Source organism: Juglans regia, chromosome 11, assembly GCF_001411555.2.
Source record: "Juglans regia cultivar Chandler chromosome 11, Walnut 2.0, whole genome shotgun sequence".
In the NCBI taxonomy this organism is placed as follows: domain Eukaryota; kingdom Viridiplantae; phylum Streptophyta; class Magnoliopsida; order Fagales; family Juglandaceae; genus Juglans; species Juglans regia.
The window spans coordinates 26,135,244-26,156,793 of record NC_049911.1 but is presented as its reverse complement, the minus strand read 5'-3'; the positions used below and the strand labels follow the sequence as shown (position 1 = coordinate 26,156,793).

The window sequence follows — 21,550 nt, the reverse complement described above, 5'->3', positions numbered from 1 at the left end:
ATGAAGGACCTTGGTGCACTTCATTATTTTTTGGGAGTTGAAGTCAGTTATGTTTCCGATGGCCTTGTATTGCACCAATCTAAGTATGCTATTGATCTACTTGATCGTGCATTAATGAGAGATTGCAAACCAACTCATACTCCAATGACTCAAAAGTTCAAAACAGTCATGGACTCAACAGCACTTTGTGATCCTCACACCTATCGATCTCTAGTTGGTGCATTACAGTATTTAACACTAACACGTCCTGATATTTCATTTAGTGTTAATTATGTTTCTCAGTTCATGCATGCTCCAACACAAGACCATTTCACAATGGTAAGACGGATTCTGAGATATGTGAAAGGGACTGCTCATCATGGTTTGCATATTCAAAACTCCAGTACATTGGACCTTTATGCCTTCTCGGATGCAGATTGGGCAGGATGCCCACAAACACGACGTTCAACCACTGGTTTCTGCACTTACCTTGGCAGTAACTTAATTTCTTGGAGTGCAAAAAAGCAACCCACAGTCTCTCGTTCAAGCTCAGAAGCTGAATACAGGGCTATGGCCCAAACTGCTGCAGAAATCACCTGGCTTACCTTCATCCTTCGTGATCTTCAAGTTCCATTGATAACACCACCAGTTTTATTTTGTGATAATCTCAGCTCCTTGTTCATGACTGTCAATCCCGTGTTTCACTCTAGAAGTAAACACATTGAGTTAGATTATCATTATATTAGGGAGAGAGTTTCTCTTGGTTTGTTAATCACTCGGCACATCTCAACTTCAGCTCAGATTGCAGATGTTTTCACTAAGCCTCAAACAAGATATGATTTGGACAGACTCAAGAACAAACTATGCCTTGTTACCACGCCTAGTTTGAGGGCGGATGATAATATTCACCTTTCGATCAACACCATTCCTGATATGGAAACCATTAGTATGGAAAGCAGCATGACAAATATGGATGCCAAGAGTGTAGTAAAGAGATTGTAGGCTGATTTATCTCCATCTCATTGACAGTCATAGGACTAATTATAGTGCAGATTTCACTCCTTGTAATTTGCTAAATCTTACCTTGTATAGCGTTTAGAGTTGTTCATTACCATGTATTGCTATACCTTATACAGTTTCTGTATATTACCATGTATTGCTATATACTGCCTTTCTATATAAATACAATACTGCTCCCACGATTAAAAGTGTGGTGAGATTTCTCTATCATCGACTTGTACTGATTTTCTTCTAATAATACATAGAACTGACAGTTGGAATCCAAAAGAAATTGAAATTGATGCCAAAACAGAAGGGTAAATCAAAAGGGTGCAAACGAGAAATTCAACCTGAACGCCTGCACTTCACTTATATAAGCTTTATTGCAATTACTGGTGTTCCCGAGCCTGTGCTTTGCACGTAGTGCCTTTCTAATGCTAGTTTGCTCTTTACATCAATTCTTTTACTAAAAAAATCCAATAATCAAATAACAGTACCTTTTGTCATTTATATTAATATGATTTTGAATATTTTTGTCAGTATTCATCATATTAAACATCTGTCTGATCCCATTTATTTTTTTGAAGTAAGTTAATAGGGATTCTAAGATCATGAACAAAAGTAAAGTTTTCAAAAAAACTTACTCTAAGAGCTTTCTTCTTGAATTTATTCATCAAGCAGAACTGCTTGATTTTTGTTTTTAATCCAAGTATGTTCTTCATCATCATGTACATAACAAAAAAAAAAAAAAAAAAAACAGGACAATGATTAGTTCATTTATTATATTGTGTATTTGGAACAAATGACTATATTATTTTGGACATATCTATGTAGTTATTTTTGGATGGATAGCTTTTTATTTGTAGTCCAAGTATGAGAATTTTTTACATTGGCCTTGTATCTTCAGCTTAGAATTTTGGTGGAAGGCATGAATTTTAGCACTGTTTTAGTTGTATTCCTGGGTTGGGGCTCCCATTGAATCCCAAGTATCTATCAGTACTATCAACTACCAATGGCTTTGTCCCCGTGCCATTGTTGAACACATTGCCCAATCGAGTTGCAAACTTATGCTGTAATAGTAATTGGGAGTCAAGAAAGTGTAATATTTATGCACTTTTCAGATTTTAATAGTAATATTTGCTGTAATATTTCTACACTAATGTTTGCATATTAATCCTTACAGATGCAATTTGAATTCGATGGATCACAATCGGTGCAGTTTGAGTTAGATGGATTATAACTGGTTCAACCGTGGCTGGAAGGCCCAAAGAACTAATTTACGATCCAGAGTTGCATATATAGTTTAGATATGACCAAGTGAACTAAAGGCCAATGCCCCGAACTTTATTTTTGCTGTTTTTTCTTTTTAAGTTCAAGTATGTATATGGGGATGGTGCTCAGGTCTATGATTTTGTGAACTTTGGTGAACTTTATTGCATATATAGTTTAGATATGATGTTTAAATTAGGAACACAAGACTGTGCATAAAGATGCAGAAACCCCATTGACAACTTTTTGAAGATGATTGAATAGAAATGCCAACTTTACACCCTTTGTCTACGTGTTTGTGTTCTTGTATAATCTTGCTTTAATTTGTTTCTTTGTGTTGGCCCTTTTGTGAAAGCTCATCTCTTCACTCTTTATCGTCACGACAGGTTAAGCATAGAGAGATGTTAGTGCAATCCAGTGAAAAAAGCCAACTAGATATCCCAAAAGGAAATGCTAATATTGTTATGCACAGCTCTTATTTCTTGCTTCCCAAGCTTCTATATATTGTGCTCGATCGATGAGACAAGAAGTTAACAACTTCGGACCTGGTGAATTCAATATTAGACTTTATATTGTAGCAGCCATGACTTTATATATGAATTTTTATTTGGGGTAAATATGACGACTTTAACATTGCAAACACCTAAAAGACAAAAAATGATGGCTATCAAAAGTTGAAAGATCAGAAAAAGATGGATTCTTTGAGATCCATGGTGTAAGTTACCATTGGGAGTGCATTCATCGAAGCACAGACTTGTTGCATTTGGGGATTACCATGAAAAACCGAAAGGGCTTTAAAAGTGAACTTGTAAATGTTGTATTCGATCATGTGACAGAGTCTATATCAACCAGCATCTATATCAACCTCTTCCATTTATATGGGAACCCATTCCACACTGAAAAAAAAAAAAAAAAAACTAACACATACAATAAATTATGAGTATCTTAAATTACACATTCAAACTAAGTATGTAACTTCTAACACTAACTCCTTCACATACAACAAGCACCAACTCCTTGTTTAGAACCTCATTTCTATTGGATGGCCCATCTCTCTCATCTCGATCTCATACACTCTCTTACGAATATCAATCTTGCTCTTTTTGATATTGTCGAGTATCTTTTCTCTGTGAAAATCCATTAGAGTCCCATAATGGAGCCAATTTACAGGATATCGTCGAGTATCCTGTACTTGGGTAACCCTTCCTTTTTTATTATTAATAAACCATATCTTATCAAAAAATCCTTGAGCATCACAGAAAGTGACAGGGAGCTAAACTTCACAAGACTTATAACTCCACCTTCACCTCAAAGCTGGCCATATGCCCCAAACATCAGAGAGATAGGTCAACTACATCACTGGAAAGCTAATTTTTTCAATCATAAGCGAGTCCAAGTGGCGACCATTGAAATTTTTCAGTCAACACTCTGTTTTGGTGAGTATCACATTCATGAGTTCTCTCTACAAGTACCATGGCCAAAAAAATCAAATAATGTACCTCCACTAAATCAAATTTGAGCTTCCTGGCACGTTCAAATACTTCATGCCTCGAGAGCTTTTCGTGCCCTGCCCATAAAGATGAATTCAGAATGACTCCTAACAAAAGTATACTACACTCTGACATAGCCCAAAAGACACAGCATTGTGATTTTCCTCAAGGATTGTGTAGTATTTAGTTAATTCTTTTTATAACTAATCTTGTTAAAAGCACAGAGGGGCGCAACCCCAAGTACACAAAAGTAGAAAACAACCAACGAGAGCGAATATGTTTAGTAGTTAGTTAATTCTTCTTCACTCTATTTATGCTGGATGTGCAGTTTTGTCACCTTATTACAAGTGAATATTTTATGTTGCTATATCTGTGTGAATCTTTTCCTTGGCTAAGTCAAATATCAAAAGAAAACAAAAATTTAGACTTGAATCATTGCTACTGCTACTCAAACTGAAAGAAGAAGAAGAAACAAAAGGAAAACGAACAATCAAGGACCCAAAAAATAGAGAGAGATGTTGTGTGGGTTGATTGTGTGTTGTGTATGGTTCCTGATAAATGTACAGGAGAAAGCGAGATTGTTCATGAATCTAAATCAGGTGCAATTTCAAATCTAAATCAAGTGCTATTTCGAATCTAAAACAATTTCGAAATCTCTCATTAGGGTTAGGGTTAGGGTTTCCAGAAATTCGAAATCAAACCCATACCAATTCAGTGATTTTGGGAACACCGAAATCGTGGGCTGAAAAAACACTACCAATGGGAGATTCGGTTTAGGGCATGCGAACAATAAAATGAGATCAAGAAGATGAGAACAACCTGTACCTCCCTTTGTGTTTCGTCTTCTTGCACGTCGGTGGGGCAGCTTGTTTGAGCAGAAGAAGATGACCACCCATCATACCTCCCTGCGAGAATCGTCTTCGTAGCTTGCTTGGGAAGCTTGCTGTGTTCCATGCGAAGAGTTCTGTGGGGTGGGTTTCAAGTTTCAAAAACCAGAAATCAAAAGGGTGAAAACGCACCGTTTCACTAATGCATACGTGGAACCCTGGGTGAAAGTAGACTTTTTGTAAAACAAAATATTACGAGTGAAGATGAGAACATCGAGAAGGAAAAATCTTTACATCAGCCTACTGTTGGCTGCAACCACAACACACCTGACGTGTGGATCGGATTCACTAAACGCACTGGACCAGGTTCACTTACACGCAAGCTCGCAAGCTCTTAGCGCTCACATGTAGATGAAATCGTCTCTCCTCTCAGCCCTAATTCTTGTTCAAGAATCTTCTCATTTCGCACCTCCTCCGTTGTCTTCGATCTCAGCGCAATCAAGCCAAGTAACAAACCACCGATCAGAGCCCTGCCCACCACGACACGAACCAAACACAACAAGGAAGGTCAATTTCAGAATGGTGGATCCGATCCCGACAGCAACACCGCCGAGATCCACCACAGACTTTTTCTCTGACCCTCTCGATTCTCACCCACTCTAGTTCAAGCCCACTCTCTTCCTCTCCGTGAACTTCGACTCCGAATCCTACATCTCCGAGCTTCGAACCTTCATTTCCTTTGATACGCTCCGATCCGAACTCGATGCCCATCTCGCTTCCCTCAACCACGAGCTCATCGACCTGATTAACTGCGACTACGCCGAACTCGTTAACCTTAGTACCAAACTCGTGGATGTTGATGCTTCGGTGGTGCGAATGCTGGCCCCGCTGGTCGAGCTCCGAGAAAAGATCGAGCAGTACAGGGGTTCCATGGATCGCTCACTCGTGACTCTCATAAATGGGTTAAATGAGAGGTCGGAGGTCGCGTCTGTGAGAGAGACCCTGGAGCTTTTGCTCGACACATTTAAAGTGGTGTCGAAGGTATGACTGTGTGTTTGTACGTGGATCTTATTTGAGCGTAGTCAGATTTAGAACAGATCAGCAGAAGATTTGGTTTTCGTATTTGTAACAGGTTAGCAATGCCTGATTTTGGGATAACATTTGTGACTTATTAAGTGGCTGCTTTAGTTTGGAGTTCATTCTGTGGTTGCTTAATTTACTAATGTATGTGGAATTAGATTTAAAATTACATAGATCACACAATAAAACATTTGGATAATGAAGGCGCTATGATTGAGTTTGACATAATTGGAATTTCTACACAGCTTTGGTTCTTGCAAACTCGATGACACACCGTGTAGAATTCAAATAGAGCGGAAATCTTTGTAGTCTTAAATTGGTTTCAGTGAGCTAAACAATTTTATGAAGTGTAACTATGTGTTTTTCAGGTTCAATTTACAATTTTGGTTCAATTACCTTTAGCTTGGATTTGATTCTTGGCTTATTGCAGATCTAGATCCCTGTTTATTTTTGTACAATACAATGATCTAATGTGCAGGTCGAAAAACTAATAAAAGATTTACCGAGTATGCCTGCTGATTAGGGGTGCAAATGGTCCGGTTCGGCGATGGACCGAATATTTTCGGTCCATTATTTTTTTGGACCGGACCAGATCGAACACCCAAAAGGACCAGACTGGTCCGATAGCGGTCCATTCGTTCTGGCCTATTATTTTTTTATTTTTTTAAATAATTAATAAAAAAATTTATTTAAAATACTAAATTAAATTAAGTGACTTATTAATGTGAATTATGTAACAAACTCAATAAAAAAAATTTTATATGGTCAATGATAATAAACTAAATGAAAATTATATTATTAATTTATATATTTACTATATAATTAACTAATTGATATTATATATTAGTTAATTTATAGAAGATTGTTAATTGTACAATTATTATATAAAAATATATATAAAATATATTTTTATTTTATTTTTTATTTGGTCCGGTCCGGAAAAACCCTGGACCGTGGACCGGATCGAAACTTTTCGGTCCTCTAAAACTTGGACCGAGACCGACAGGTCTCAATCTCGGTCCGGTCAACCGACCGTTTATCACCCCTAATGCTGATTGGTCAAATGGAGATGCAGATTTGGCAGAGAAGAATTCTACAAGCAATGGGATTTCCACACAACATGTTGGGAATGGGACAAACCTCAGAGAGACTCAGAGCATGCTTTTGGAGAGAATTGCCAGTGAGATGAATCGGTTGAAGTTCTATATGGCTCATGCACGGGTCTTTTATTGCTCTCCCTCACATTTAGTTTTTTCTTTTTGCCACATTTATAGATGTTTGACATTTTATTGAGGGTTCTTTCAATTGCCTATTTCTTTGACAATAAGATCCTGCATGATAAATTTATCATGACATTTAAAGTGAACAAGAGTATTAAGATTGATGTTGTTTCTTAAGTAGGAAGCTTGGGGAATGATGCTAGTGAATAAAAGTTTGAATGGAGCTTGACTGTTAGTTAACAATAATAAAATAAAGATAACTAAAGTTAACATGCTTAAAGAAGAGTGGGAACGTTTTTTTTTTTTTTGAACTATTATGGAAGATATATATATATATTTATATATATATCTGTTTAAATCTACCAGCTTGACATTAGGTCTCTCACCAACAACCTTAAATAACATCTGTCTTTCTTTGTTGCATACTCATCTTTTTCTGATCTGTAACTATAGAGGTGTTTGAAGAACTTAGGGCCTTTTATTTCTTATAAAGACTAACTGTTAGGAAAGGAAAACAGTAGTGATAATATTATTTCTTATTCATTTTATATCTTTTAACTCTTTGTGAGAATGAAAGGAGGATAGTGGAGTTATATGTCTGCTTTGCGTGAGTGTATGCATGTGGAGGGGAAGGGTAGGCAGAAGAAAATAATTTTGAGTTTATTGTAAGTATTGATTTTCTGAGAAGTTGGAAAAGTTGCTTGTAAGAGGCACAACAAGCAAATTAGTTATATATTATATGACATGATGGTTGAAGATACCAAGGTATGGTGTTCTTAGCTGTTATGATTTAAAAAAAGCATATCCTGGTTCATTGAGTCTTTGGTCCTTGTTCATTCTGTGCTCATTTCGTTTCTATATTATGCCAGTACAGAACTTGCCCTTCATTGAAATCATGGAGAAGAGGATTCAGAGTGCTAGCCTAATATTAGATGCAATTTTAGGACATTGTTTCACAGATGGGCTTGAGCACCAGGATGCGAATGCATTTTACAATTGTTTACGTGCTTATGCCGCTATTGATAACACTAGGAGTGCATAAGAAATTTTTCGTACAACTATAGTTGCTCCATTGATACAGAAAATTATCCCACATGAGACATCAGCGGTAGTTGCAGGGTCATACACAGATGAACTCAAGAATGATTATCAGCAAATCAAGCAAAGTATAGATAAAGACCGTAAATTCTTACTGGAAATTTCTTCTACGGATATTGCCATCTAGATTTTTTGTTGATACCAACAACTTGAACTATCTCAGATTTTATGATGAGCTAAGGTTGTGAGAATGGAACTTCCATTAAAAAACCTAAGATCTTAAATAGAACCTGACAATGAAAAAAATTCATCCATTGGTGCAGTCATTGGTCTTTATTTTACAAAAGCCGTTCTTAGATTTATATGATCATATTTTGATTGCTTCTATCATATTTTGACCAAATATGACAAAAATGACATGTTATGGCATGTCAGATAATCAGCTGTTTCTGTAGGTACAAATTCATGTTTTATACATGACTGCCATGAGTAGCTCCAACAAGAAAAATTAATTAATTTTTTGTTTCCTTTTACAGAGTTACAAGAGCAGCAGCCGGAAAACTACGGATTTCTTAGGACTCAAGATATTCTGGTTGTATATCCTTTGCATGATTGGACAGTTGCACAAGAATCAAGCAATATGAAAGGCAAAGAAACTCAAGATGAAGCTGATATTATTTTGTTGTGATTTGTGCTGTAATTATTTTATATTCAAAAAACAATCATGTATGTCGGTCAGTGCTAAGATATGGATATTAGGTCATTTGTAATGTTCATCCACTTAATGTCATTTTAAAATGTTGTAATATTTGTAAGAGATTTTGGAATGTAACTTTGAATGTTACTTACAAAAACATGTTTATAATGTAATTGTTTACATTGTACTCTGTTGATTGTGATTGTAATGATAACAATATCTGTCCAAAATTATATGGTAATCTGTCCAAAATCACATGGTAATCTGTCCAAAATTAGAACCAAACTTTGCCAAAAAATACACTAACCACCAAAAATAAACTAACCACCAAAATATTTCTAGAATTACAACAACCAATTTGTCCACAGCATTACACTGGACACTATTTGTCCACAACTACAACCAAGATCTGTCCACAATTACAGCCGAGCATACCAGAATTACACTCTAAAATAGTTGTCCACAATTCCAACCAAGATCTGATTGGATAAACACAACAACTATGTTCTTTGCTTATGCTCCACATCAAACTGACAAACTAGTAATCTTGACAAACTAGTAAACACAGCCAACTAGCGAAAGTAATCTTGACAAACTATAGTAACACAAGATATACCACCAGCTTCACTGCAACACCCTGACAAACTGTCCACTTGTCTTCGCTTCCAATCTTGTCAAAATCCTCCATCCGAAACATTAGCCACTCAAATTACTGGGTTGAAACCAGATCTGAAAAATGGCAGAGTAAATATACTGAAAGCCATAATGAGGAAATTTTGGCTGAAGATAAACCAGCAAAAATAGATAGAGTTAGAAGAATACCATCATAACATCATCAGAAAAGGAACACAAACACTGTAATGATGAAACTTTAATAGTCAAAATACTCCATTACACCAATATGCACATAACAAGTAGACATAATTGCTCTAGAAACAAATCCCATAACTAAATATTACAAAGTTTTCCAAGAAAAAAACTAAAATACAATAAATTTAGTAAACTTTAACATCTTAAGGAAGAAAAGAAACTAGAAGGTTCAAAAATTCTTAAAACATTCTTTCTCCAGAAACTACACCACAACCTCTCCGGAAGGTACAAAAATCCTTAAAACATAGCATATCCACAAACTACACCACAACATCAAGATGGTCACACGTCTAAGATAACTAAACCTTTCACAAGTGAGCAATGGAGATGATGAGTGTATTATTGGCAAGTTAACCAGACACATGCCGAATGATATAGGTTTATATATATATAGATATTTTTCGGAAAATATGCCTTTTACCCACCACAAACTACCGCTCCTTTTCATTTTATACCTTTCTACATGAGTTCCAATTTTGGACCCAAAACTACTGGTATCTTTCACTCTGTACCCTCAATTCAAATCTAACTGTTAATTTTTTTTTTTAAATAAGTAGGAATAAGGCCTGAAAACACTATAGAGTTGTTGAGCCATTCCTAATTGCTTCGCCTATGTCATCCCCAACAACTCAAATGTCTGAAAACTCTTAATAAGGTATATATGAGATTATCAAGAATTTCGGGTACATAAAGCTTCGTGAGTTAAGAACCATCAGTGTATGCAGCTTCAAAGAAAAGGTCAAGATCATTACTCAGACTGCTTTCAAAAACTAAACAAAATTACTGAACTTAAGAAACTTAAAAAAAAATCAATAAAAAATGAAAAATAGAGACCCTTTCACAAAACTAACAGTCATTGAACAAATATTTAATACTGGACAGCCAAAAGATTTTAGCATCCAAAATAAAGGAAAAATAATAATAATCAAAAGCTCCAGTACCTAGGAGACGAGGAGGAACGAGGGGCGTCGCGGGGTGGCGCTGGGCAGGCGACGCAGGTGCTAGGAGACGCGGGTGCTGCAGACGCGGGATGAGCCTAGAATTCGAAATGCATCGAGTATTTGGGTAGAACGAGCGTTTAGAAAAAAAAAATGACAGCTAAGTTGGATCAGCCGTGAACAGTACGTAACTGGCATAAAAAAACTCCTGAGAAAATCTAGCTTGTCATTTCGAAGAATATTTACATTTTCTAATCTCAAATTAACTTTTAGCACCTTTTTTTTAAATACCTGTTAAAAATATAATATAATTATTATTATTATAGTTTAAACTTTTAGAACCAGTAATAATCTCAAATAATATCATAATAGATCAAGTTCTAAATTTGAATTCTACTCTACATATTATTTAATTTAATTAAATATTATATATATTCAATTTACTTATTGGGAGAGAGTCTGACACATATAAAAAAAGTGTTAAAAATATAATACAAATAACTAAATTTATATCTTTCTATCCGTTTACAATTTTGAGATAAGAAAAGTTGAAAAAAGTGAGTTCCAGTCACGATTTGAGAACTTAGAAGCCTAATTATATAAGTAGTTTTATTTTTGCAATTAATTGGTTTTTTAGTTTTCAAAAAGCAAATTGAAACTCATTTTTCAGATGCAAATTTTTGCGAACTTGCTACGTAAAGTCCAAACCGACAGTAGTACCATATATACATGCATGGTTGTTGAAAGGTTGTTCTGGTCAGAGCATAGAATCATATTTATTAATGTTTTATTCTTAATTATTATTGCCTCCTGCGTGATTATTCGGTTCAGTTGTTTGTTGTCAACTCAGGTCTTAATTGGTATATATTATTGCGGGAAGCAATATTATTAATATTGTACTTGGAATAATTAAGTTGCTGATGAGAGAGAGAGAGAGAGAGAGAGAGAGAGGCAGCCATTAATGAAGAAGAAGATCAAGAGGCCGAGATAAATACCATTAATGCGCCAAGAAAACGAAAGAGATCATATTAATATCATCTTGGACCCCAGGCCATGCATGCATCATTCATACGGGGTGACTTCGTGGCCTGGTGAAGTGCAATTGAGCAACAAATATTATTTAATGCATCCAGCTTGTCTTTTTCCAAGAATTAAGACCACACTGCTAAACTGATCATCAAGAACAAGATCAAGAGAATTAGATCCCTGTCTTCCCCTGCCTTTGATGCCGAGTTATAACTTATATACATAGCAGTACTACTGCTGTACTACTGGGGTTTGAAATTATTCATGAGAAGATAATTTTCCATGGTTTTGTCGCGCATCATTAACAAGTTAATACAGATGCAGTGCATGCCTTTTAGATCATACGGGAGTTTAGGTACGTAGCTTCATTTTTTTATACTTCAATGCTTCATTAAATAAGGAAAATACATCTTTTAAACTTCCATCCATAGACCATCTTTTCATCTTTCTGCATTAACCTTATACACACACGAGACTATGATGTAGGTTTAGGATCGGACAACCTTTTTAATAAGAGAGGCAGATATAGATTGTGCAGTTGTCAGCATCATCCATGCAAATCGGTTTTAATAAAGCTTGGATCTTTATGTCAACGTCCATATATAGCATGGGAATGCTCTACCAGCAGTGTATGCAACTCTTGGTACTTTCTGTGATATCAGATTGAAGGTTCAGTTGCAAGTAGAACTGATCACGCACAGATCACAGCTGGTTATGGTCAACTAGGATGTCCCATCTCAGCAAAAATCATGAAATTCTGGTTTCTTCTCATGGATGATGTCAAGCTACGTACTTTCTTTTTGGACACAAACAAAACGTTATTGAGCTTTGTTTTTGCCATTCTCCAACCTTTGAATCTGACATAAAGACAGATATCAGGAAATCATTCAAAAGGGACATGACTTCATTAATGGAGAGGCATGAAGAGTGGATGAATACAGCCTAGTCAATGCCATGAAAACAACACTGCAATTAAGGATGTAGGACCCCTCGTCTCCACTTCAATTCACTTAAGTGCTTGCTGGGAAAACTCGTGTCCGTTGCTTTTGTTTCCCAACTGTTCCAAAGGCTCCTTTTTTATTTTCTCAATAGTATGCACACAGTGCAGTTTATCATCAATTCTGCTGTTGGACTCTTGTGGATGTCACATAAAGATGGCAAATCTCAGCCAGAAAAGTATTTCCTTAAACAAGTTGCATAGCCAAGATCTATACTGTATTTGCAATTTTATCTATTAGTGTTGAGGAAATCCTTCATTGGTTGTATTTGAGACTCATATCGGTTATGTAACAGACAACTGAAAAAATACACTCATATGGCACAGCTATACCGTTAAATATATGTATATATATATATATATATATATATATCTTGTTGAAGCAGGGGAGTACAAAGAAGGCAGACTTTACAATGCCCCAGCCAAAAAAAGCAAAGCAGACGGCAATATGGAAATGAACAAGCAATTGAAAACTTCTTACAAAGGGAAAAGATAACACTAGCCTTAAAGTCTATTTCTTCCCCCTATTTTGATGAGGTGTTAGGACTCTTTCCAAGATTAGATAATCTCACTTCTCCAGTCCCTGGACTATGTCCTCTACCACTAGAACGGGGACTTTGCTCCCCTCTAAGCTCACCGACACGAGGACTGTATGTAGAGTTCGGGCTCTGAAGGCTTTTTGGGCCATTTTCTGGCGTTGGTGTGGAGCTTGTGACCTTAGGACTACTAACATGCCTGAACTCACCCCGGCTTCTTGTGATAACTTCATCTAAAATCTCTCCTTCATCTATATGGGATGCTCCAGCACCCAGCTCTCCCTCCTGTTTGGGGACACCAAATGTGCAAGGAATATTAGAAGCAGTTTAAAAATCGGGATCACAAGAACTTATGAAAGTATAAAATTATAAATGAAAACGCAAAGGGGTGGGAAGAACACGTACTGTTGCAAGGTTAAATGGTAAAGCTGGTGCCTCTTCATACTCTGCCGCATCCAAGTCTTGAAGGTGGGCTCCTTTGAAAAATTTGGGCAGAAAGTACTGCCTTACAGGAACTAAAAGCATGATCATTAGAGGAAACATAAGTCCAGCAATCGGAACCCACGTTAGTCCAAAACATATGAGCAGATAAGTTGTTTGGAAAATGGTGAACGTTGCTATGGTCTTGAAAGGCACTGTTTCCACAAAAGTAGCATGGTACTCCTCAAGAACTCTGCAAGAAAGAGAGCCATTTCTCTTAGACATAATAAGAAAAGGAAACATTATTAGAATAAAGAAATAGAATTGAAGCTGTTACTTGTATCTTCGGCTAGGTGCCGTGAAGAGCAATAAGATTCTTTCCCAGAATTGGTTCCCTGGTAAACTTTCAATTGCCATGAATGCAAAGTAGCCCCATAGAACTGAGGTTGGGATCTTTTTGAGGAAAGGCATGGCTGCAACGCATCCTCCCACCATTATAGCTTGAAGCAAGTTACTGACGCGCTGTTCCTTGACCTCAACAGGTAGCAGATCATCAATTTCCTTTTCGATATCAAAGACTGTCTCATCAACTGGGGCATCCATGTGTCCCATACTAGTCGCAGCATGAATGGTCGATTCTTTTAATTCCTTTAGTTCCTGCTAAAAAAATTTCCTTAGTTCCATTTTACAAATATCAGTGCACGCTTGACTGTAACATGAAAACAATCATGTAGTCAGGACTCTTTGGGCCTATAAGTCTCTTTGCTTTCAAGTCATTCTTTCGTTATCTGAGAATGCTTGGTCACAGAGACGGAACCAGGGGCACCCTGGTTGTCTGAAACTAGGGGTTGCCCCCTAGTTTGGGTCCCAGGAGCCCATAGTTAGGGGAGGGCATGGTCCCGTTTCCGTCCCTGCTTGGTCAAAAAGAAAGTCTTTTATGTTTGCTCCTGATGTTCCTTCTACCAGTTGAAATTTGACTGGAAACACTTTGTGGGAGAGCAAATCCCTAGCTTGGAGGCCCATGCCACCACCTTCATCACATGGGTATGCTGATGCAAAGGGCGTGCTCAGATGTTAGTGGCCTATGAGCCATGAGGCTGGTAACCAGTTCCCTGGATTTTGTCCTCAGAATATCTAAAATATGATTTTGTAGCCTTTAAAAGAAATCAGGGGAGCAATTTATCTTAAAACATAGAACCAACATGTGTAGAAACTAGAAAATAGAAACCCTACCCGAGTTGAGTGCTCCTGGTAGATCAAAGGGGTCTGCATTTGTCGATAGGCTTCTTGCATATTCCCGTACAGCTGTCCCAAGCTAGCATTTTTTCTCATACTTTTGCGGGCTGTTGCAACCAGTCTATTGCGAAGCAACTGCATAGCAAGCAAATATTTTCGAATAAAAAGAATAAAAAAGAAAAAAAAGGGGCAATATCTACTGCTAAATATACTAAACACCCTGCACTTAATGAGTAGACTACCTGGTGTTTGAGAGTAGCCAAACTCTTTGTATGCATTGGAGATTGTGGGATAACTCCATTTGCTGGAGGGATTCCAATCAGACCACATAACAAGGTCTGCCATAAAGAATATCAAATATGTAAGAATGGGGATGACGTAGAAGGGAGAAAGGGAGCAAGAGGACATTGCATACCAGAAATCCCAACAGAAGCAAGTCATAATGGTAAGAAGACGGCTTTCTCAGGTTGAACTCCTTCTGCTGAGCAAGTTGAGATGCTACACTATGGTCAAAATAGTAAAGCACAGCAATCATTGTTGCAGGAATGAAAGCTCCAATTATGTAGAGAACAGGAACATCCAGCATATCCTATCAGTTTCAAGTGTAAACTGTCAATTCAATGTTCGACACCAAGACAGGATACGAGAAACTATGTTTTAATCTCAAAACTTGGGAAACATGCCTTAATGACGGTCCAATTATCATATGCACCAGGTGACCATGGATTTGGGCTGAAGAGGCGCCGTGGGATCCCTTTTGGAACACTGCTGGTTGGTATGTAAGAAACAGCTGTCCAAACTAACACCATAAGCGGTACACCATAATCTGCTATTAGGCTTCGAAGCCAACCTGTTAAATCAAGTCATAAATCTTTTAGGTGGAAGAATATACTGTATTTTGGAGAAGTTATCGAGTCTAATGTTCAAGAAATGCGCGCACAGAAGCCTTTATTTAGTTTCAGTTCAAAGGCTCGTGCTTACCAGAACCATATCGCCATGACCTTGCCTTCCGGCTTCTTAATGCAGTTATAAGAAGGCCAAATGACAGAACCAAAGCAAACATGCCATTTGCAAATCTCCATGAAGGTATGAACTCAGTTAAATTTGTATTTTCTCTCTTCGGGATTCGAAACTCTTCTACAAGTCCCTAAAAAAATCAAATCAACAAAAAAAAAAAAAAAAAAGAATTCACAAAATAAATAAATCCATTCTTTTCAAGTCAAGAGTATGGATCTTAATGCAAACAAATTAAAATAGTTTATTACACTGCAGAGAAACGATTTATAACACTAACATTTTGTAAATTCCGTAAAGCATTGAACAAGGTGTAGAAAAACAAAACTCAAGTTACAAAATTCTTACTTTTATAGCTTGCTGCATGAAGAGCATTGCTATTAGCAGACCAAATAATTCTCCTGCCACACGGGTAAACCTATTGATAATGGAGCAAGCTCCTAAGATGGCCAGTAAGAACAGCAATAATGCTGTCCAGACACATATCCTACAATATCAAAAGACCAGGCAAGTTCTGTCAACTAGAGGAAGACAATTTACAACAGATAATTCATAGCAATATATCGGAATCCATGTCAAAGGCATGAACGGTATTATAATTACTTCCAAAACATATAGTGGAAGTTGCTCACCATCCAGACCATGCTAGAAACAGATTCCTTCCCAAGTCTGGTCTCTCTTTAGCAAAATTAAACAAGAATGTGTACATAATCACAGTGGGTTCCGCAACACCTAAAATCAACAAAGGTTGACCTCCAATGATCGAGTGTATAATCCCGCAAAGGGCAGTGGATGCTAAGGTTTGAACGGCTGTCAGAACTCCCTCTGCAAGTAGGGAGTGGAGAGCATCATGAATATAACTTCAAACAGATTCTTGTTTGGCCTTAATACTATCATAATATGTCCTATTTTATTCAACCCTTCTTTTTTTTTTCTTCCAATTATTTCGTATAAATTTATAATCAAGATTCAAGATCAAAGTGCTAAGCTTGAATGGGTAGAAGTTCAAAAGAGAAGCGTGACTATGGAGAATTGTTCTGTATCTTTAAAGTTTAAAGAATATTCTTCTGTCGATCTAAAGTGCATGGCTTTTCTTGAAGTTTATGTCCAGTACCAGTATTTCGCTCCAATTGTTCTCCAAATGAAATGACCGGTATTGCAGAAGCAAAAAATATATATGTGGTGGGAGCCAGAATCCTGAAAGACATAAAATTTCGTCAACAAGACGAGTTAGAGTTTTCCAGCAAAAGAAGACTGCAACACAAAGATATTAGCATTGCAATTGAACAACATACACAAGGAAGTTTATAATATGACTACCCGATTGAGAGAGTATGTGAGTTTTACCTGAAGCCTGCTCTAAAGCCACCGGTCCAATCTTGTTTGTAACACATTAGTCTTCCTTTAAGGTCATTCTTGATTCCTCGAAATGGTACAAATGTCTCTTCCATGGTCCTGTCTCTTTAGGATTCAGTCAAAGTGTGTTCTTCCTTCGTCAATGGCTTCTAAGAGAAAGAATAGCCCCAACGACTAATATCACCCTGGGGCAAATAGTAGCTCAAGGACTAAAAACGCTAAAGAGGGTCAACAATAGCCAGTTTTGCTGCAAGTAATGAGGGTGGCTTTTGATTCAGGAAGAAACGTAAAACAAAACAAAACAAAAAAGTCAATCACCCAGATGGACAAAACCGCATATGAGCTTAGGAAAACACGTTCAAGAAAATTTAAAAGACAAGCCAAGGTGCATGACTCAACGCACTCGAGAGGTTGATCACCAACTAGAGCAACCCCAACTTTCTGAGGTGCTTCCTGGTATCAATGTTTTAAGCACAGAGAAGAGAGGGAAGGTCCAAATATATAAGCTTCAAAAGGTGTTGAATGAAAGGAGACGCAATTTTTTTGGGTGCAGACAGCAATGCGGGTCACTAGGGAATTTAGTGAATCTCATTGTCACCGCCAGGAAATACAGATCAAAATCTCAAAGCTTTCCACATCTGCATCACTTAATGAGCTGGACCCACTTGATACTGTGACATCCTGTTAGAACGTTGACTCGTAGTTTTTTTCTTTAAAAAAAAAAAAACTTTTTCGATGCTATTAATTGCAGAGCAAATTGAAAGGCTAAGTACACTGTTGAAATGGGTGTCTTCCTCTACTTGCATTATACCATTGAATATTGATTCACCTTCAATAAGTGAACCTGAAAGGAAGATGAATTCAAAGCATCTTTTGCACACCTTCTTTTGGGATCTTGTTCTCCTCTCTCTTTAGATCGAAAACCAGCTTCAGTAAACGACAACAAAACAAGTTGACCAAATAGTTCCATGCATCCAAATGGTTCATTTTTCAATTGATTTGCAGCTGCATGTCGACTTTCGTGCAATAAAAAATACACATAGCATTTCGTCGTCCAACCAATTGGGCTACAGGCTACTCCTTTGGAGTTATGTGAATTTTTTTAGTGATATTGACTTCTTGTCCATGTGCTACGAACAACTCATTTTAGCTGCTGCCTTTCAAACTCCAATATCACCCCAAAACATCCAAACTGCTCTATGGACTATCCTCTTAACTTCATTATTTAACAATTCTTGAACGCTAGAAGGGTGTGTTATCTGCTTGATTTAGACGCGCTTCCGCGGAAGTATCGTTAACACAAATAGATTATATATAAAAAAATGATATATTTTTATGTGATCTATTAAATCTATTTTATCATAAAAATAAATTTATAATATAACGTATCACATCAAATTACATTATTTTATAAAATTATTTTATGACTTTGTGTACAAAATATTTCTTTTCGATATCTATAGAATTAAATCATTCAATTCAGTCATAGAATCGAAAATAAACTCTATTCAGTTGGGGCCAGCCGACTTTTATCATGTAATGCCTTTATTCTTATGTAATTCTCTTATGTGGCGTGATTGTAATTATCAAATTGAGAATTGAAGCTTAAAATTCATTATTTTTTTTTATCATATTCTCATAATTTTTTAATATAATATTAAATGATTGGAAATTATATATTATATTTTATTTATAAATTTATTATCTAATATCATATTATAAAATAATAAATAAATAAATATTTACTAGATGACTTCACCAACTACCCTCAATCCGTTAAACATTAAGATGGTGGATGATAGATTATAATATTGACTTTTCGTCGATGTGACACAACGTTGAGTAGGTTGTTGTTTTTTAATTTTTCCTATTAAAGTACCAACGTTGAAGTACCCCTTATATATTATATTATATATATTTAGTTGCTTTATATTAAAGATAAAAAAATATTATCTTTTTGTTTTTGAGTGGAATACAATATTGGGGTATATTACGTCTCAAATAATGCACAATAAAATTGCCATTATTATGCTGTATCTAATATAAGTCTCATCTGTTTAGCTGGCTCATACGACCTCCCTTTGCGACTTACGATTACTTTGTACATTGTCTTAGACCAAATTATTAACGAGTAATATTATATATAGTCGTAGAATGTGTAAATATCGTACAATCATTTTAAAAAAGAGTAGAATTTATTATTAAAAAATTAATTTTTTTTCATGTAAATCTCATATTTATTTATTTATTTTAAAACGACTGCACGATACTTGCACACTCACAATTACAAATATAATTTCTTATTAATAATATCCTATTTTAATTCATAAGGGAATCTATTTAATTTTGGGTATTTCTTTAGTACTTGTTTTCAAATGTGAGACTTTTTAAGCAATTTCTCTTCAAACTTTCTCTCTCCTACTTCTGAAATTACCATCGTTTCCGGCAACCAATATGGTTAAGAATAGGAAAATAATTTACACACAATATTTTTCACAATATTTTATATAATTATATTTTAAATAAGAGATATTTTTATAAAACATCTTATAAAAATAACATCATTTTATCAAAATATTTTCATTTTATAATATTGTTGTGCAATATATTATGTGTATATCCTTACTCTAAGAATATCAAAGACGACAAAGAAAATGAATTATATGAAGAAAATTATAAAGAAAACGATCCCCATTAAGTTTGAAGAAGTGCTACACAATAATAAGATAACAACTCTTTGATTTAAAAGGCATATTCGTTAAAACACTTACATATAAAATCAACATATTGGTCAGCTTTCTTTCAATTGATTTCTAGTTTTTGTTTTTATTTTATTTTGCTAAATTGCTGGCCGTTCAATTTTATTTCCTATCATCCTATGGTTTATAGAATGTCACTTTTTGTTTTTGTTTTTGTTCTTTTTTTTTGGGAGGAGGGGGTGTTTGAACTACATGGTTTTAGAAAGAGAATTCGATTCTATTATACTACAATGATTAAACTAGGGGTGGGCAAAAACTCCATCGGCTCTAACTCCAGTCGATGTCCATTCCGATTCTGACTCTGTCAAAATAGGAAAAACGAAATTTGGAGTCAGAATTGGAGTTATTGTGAAAAAAATAGTTGGAATTGAAGTCAGAGTTGGAGGAAAAATTCGCTCCGACTCCCGAACTTCAACTAAACAAAAAAAAAATCTGCGATTTCCTTTTGTATCTATCTATGTCTTCAAAGTCTTCATTTTCTGTTTGACTTAGCTGTGTGTTTGCCTACGTTTGTCTGTCTGCCTAATCAACCTATAAATCGGGTTTGCCTCAATCTGTCTGTCACGTTTGCTTTCTTTGCTTTGGGTTCAAAATTCAACGTCATTTTGGTTTTTTTTTCAATATACTCATAAATAAATTCCATTTACCTCGTTTCAAAGGATTCCTCTGGTTTGCTGCAGCTCGTCTAAGCATAGGAACGAAAGGAGCGACACCTCCACTTCTTCGTTGACACGATGGGTCGTATGCAGAGTCGTGGGTACCTCCCTCTCTCTCTCTCTCTCCATGGCTTCGACCCTTCGACTCCGACTCTGGCAACTCCGATTGAAGTCGAAGTCCGAATTACCTTCGACTCTGGTCTGAGTCAAAGATCGGAGGTGGGCTTTCCAACTCCGTCGAAATCGAAGCCCACCCCTAGATTAAACACTGAAATAAAATTTAAAACATCCTAATGTATTGTATATATAGTGTAATAGTATTCACATTTGTTATCATTAGCTTCAAAAAAAGTGTTTGACACTGAACTTAGAATAAGCTTTGACAAAAGTGCATCTCTTTATATTAAAAGGAAAAATCTAATTATAAGCGATTATGCGCATTAATACGCACACTCATTCAAAATGATTGGTCAGAAAGTAGATTTTATTAAAAACAATGTTAATTTGAATTTAGAATATGAAGAAAACAACATTAGTACGCAGATTGGTATGCAAACTTACTTGTACATAGCAAAACTCTATTATTAAACTATTGGCCAACAACTATTCCATTTAATTATCCAATTCCCATGCCTTTTAAAGGATAAAAATCACTATGGTTCTGGCTTTTACAATTCTTTAAACTCAATATAGATTATTAATAATTATTATATTTTAAAAATGATCAAGTGACAATGTGTTAATTAACGATTAAAATTTAGAAAAGATCAATCCTTTTGCAACACATTTGTCATCCTGCAATAAAAGTATAAGCTTATTAGCATGACGTTATTTATTATGGAAAAATTTTACAAACTACAATTTCATCGTCCTTTTATAGTCGTTAGATGAGATGACATAGACTATCAATTTTTGAAATTAATCTCTTTTAAAAATATAAATAATAATCTAATGATGATGTTACATAGTGAGATGAAAGTAAGTAAAATACGATCAGTGTGATTTGAAGTATTACTCTTTATCATTTCAAAATCAATTTACGACTACACTTTGTATTGGAATATTTCCATTTTCAGGTAGAATGGGGAGTATCATTTATAAAACATAGAGTTCTTTTTTTGTCTTGGTGCTCTTACAAATAAA

General features: G+C 35.8%; 2 protein-coding genes across 3 annotated transcripts; one reads left to right on the top strand and one right to left on the bottom strand.

Annotated features, from left to right (window-relative positions):
- Window positions 1-981, top strand: LOC109020576 (uncharacterized mitochondrial protein AtMg00810-like). Its single transcript, XM_019003064.2, has one exon. It carries the CDS (start codon window positions 1-3, stop codon window positions 979-981), a length of 981 nt encoding a protein of 326 aa, XP_018858609.2.
- Window positions 982-12,802: 11,821 nt separating this feature from the next.
- Window positions 12,803-17,442, bottom strand: LOC109004147 (boron transporter 1-like). Of its 2 annotated transcripts, none has more exons than XM_035695407.1 (12): window positions 16,984-17,442; window positions 16,751-16,833; window positions 16,269-16,461; window positions 15,985-16,123; window positions 15,604-15,769; window positions 15,306-15,472; window positions 15,038-15,211; window positions 14,865-14,960; window positions 14,620-14,757; window positions 13,724-14,046; window positions 13,372-13,639; window positions 12,803-13,251 (listed from the first exon to the last, which is right to left on the bottom strand). In XM_035695407.1, the coding sequence occupies exons 1-12, from the start codon at window positions 17,085-17,087 to the stop codon at window positions 12,955-12,957; spliced, it is 2,148 nt and encodes a 715-aa protein (XP_035551300.1). In that variant the 5' UTR covers window positions 17,088-17,442; the 3' UTR covers window positions 12,803-12,954. The 2 variants fall into 2 exon arrangements, with proteins under 2 accessions (XP_035551300.1, XP_018838141.1); XM_018982596.2 differs by having other exon boundaries at window positions 13,724-14,043.
- Window positions 17,443-21,550: the final 4,108 nt, after the last annotated feature.

Coding starts and splice junctions, on each gene's coding strand:
- LOC109020576 (XM_019003064.2), top strand. CDS start 1: ATGAAGGACCTTGGTGCACTTCATTATTTTTTGGGAGTTGAAGTCAGT.
- LOC109004147 (XM_035695407.1), bottom strand. CDS start 17,087: ATGGAAGAGACATTTGTACCATTTCGAGGAATCAAGAATGACCTTAAA. Junction 14,758..14,864: donor TGGCTACTCTCAAACACCAG/GTAGTCTACTCA, acceptor CTTGCTATGCAG/TTGCTTCGCAATAGACTGGT. Junction 13,640..13,723: donor GCACCTAGCCGAAGATACAA/GTAACAGCTTCA, acceptor TCTTTCTTGCAG/AGTTCTTGAGGAGTACCATG.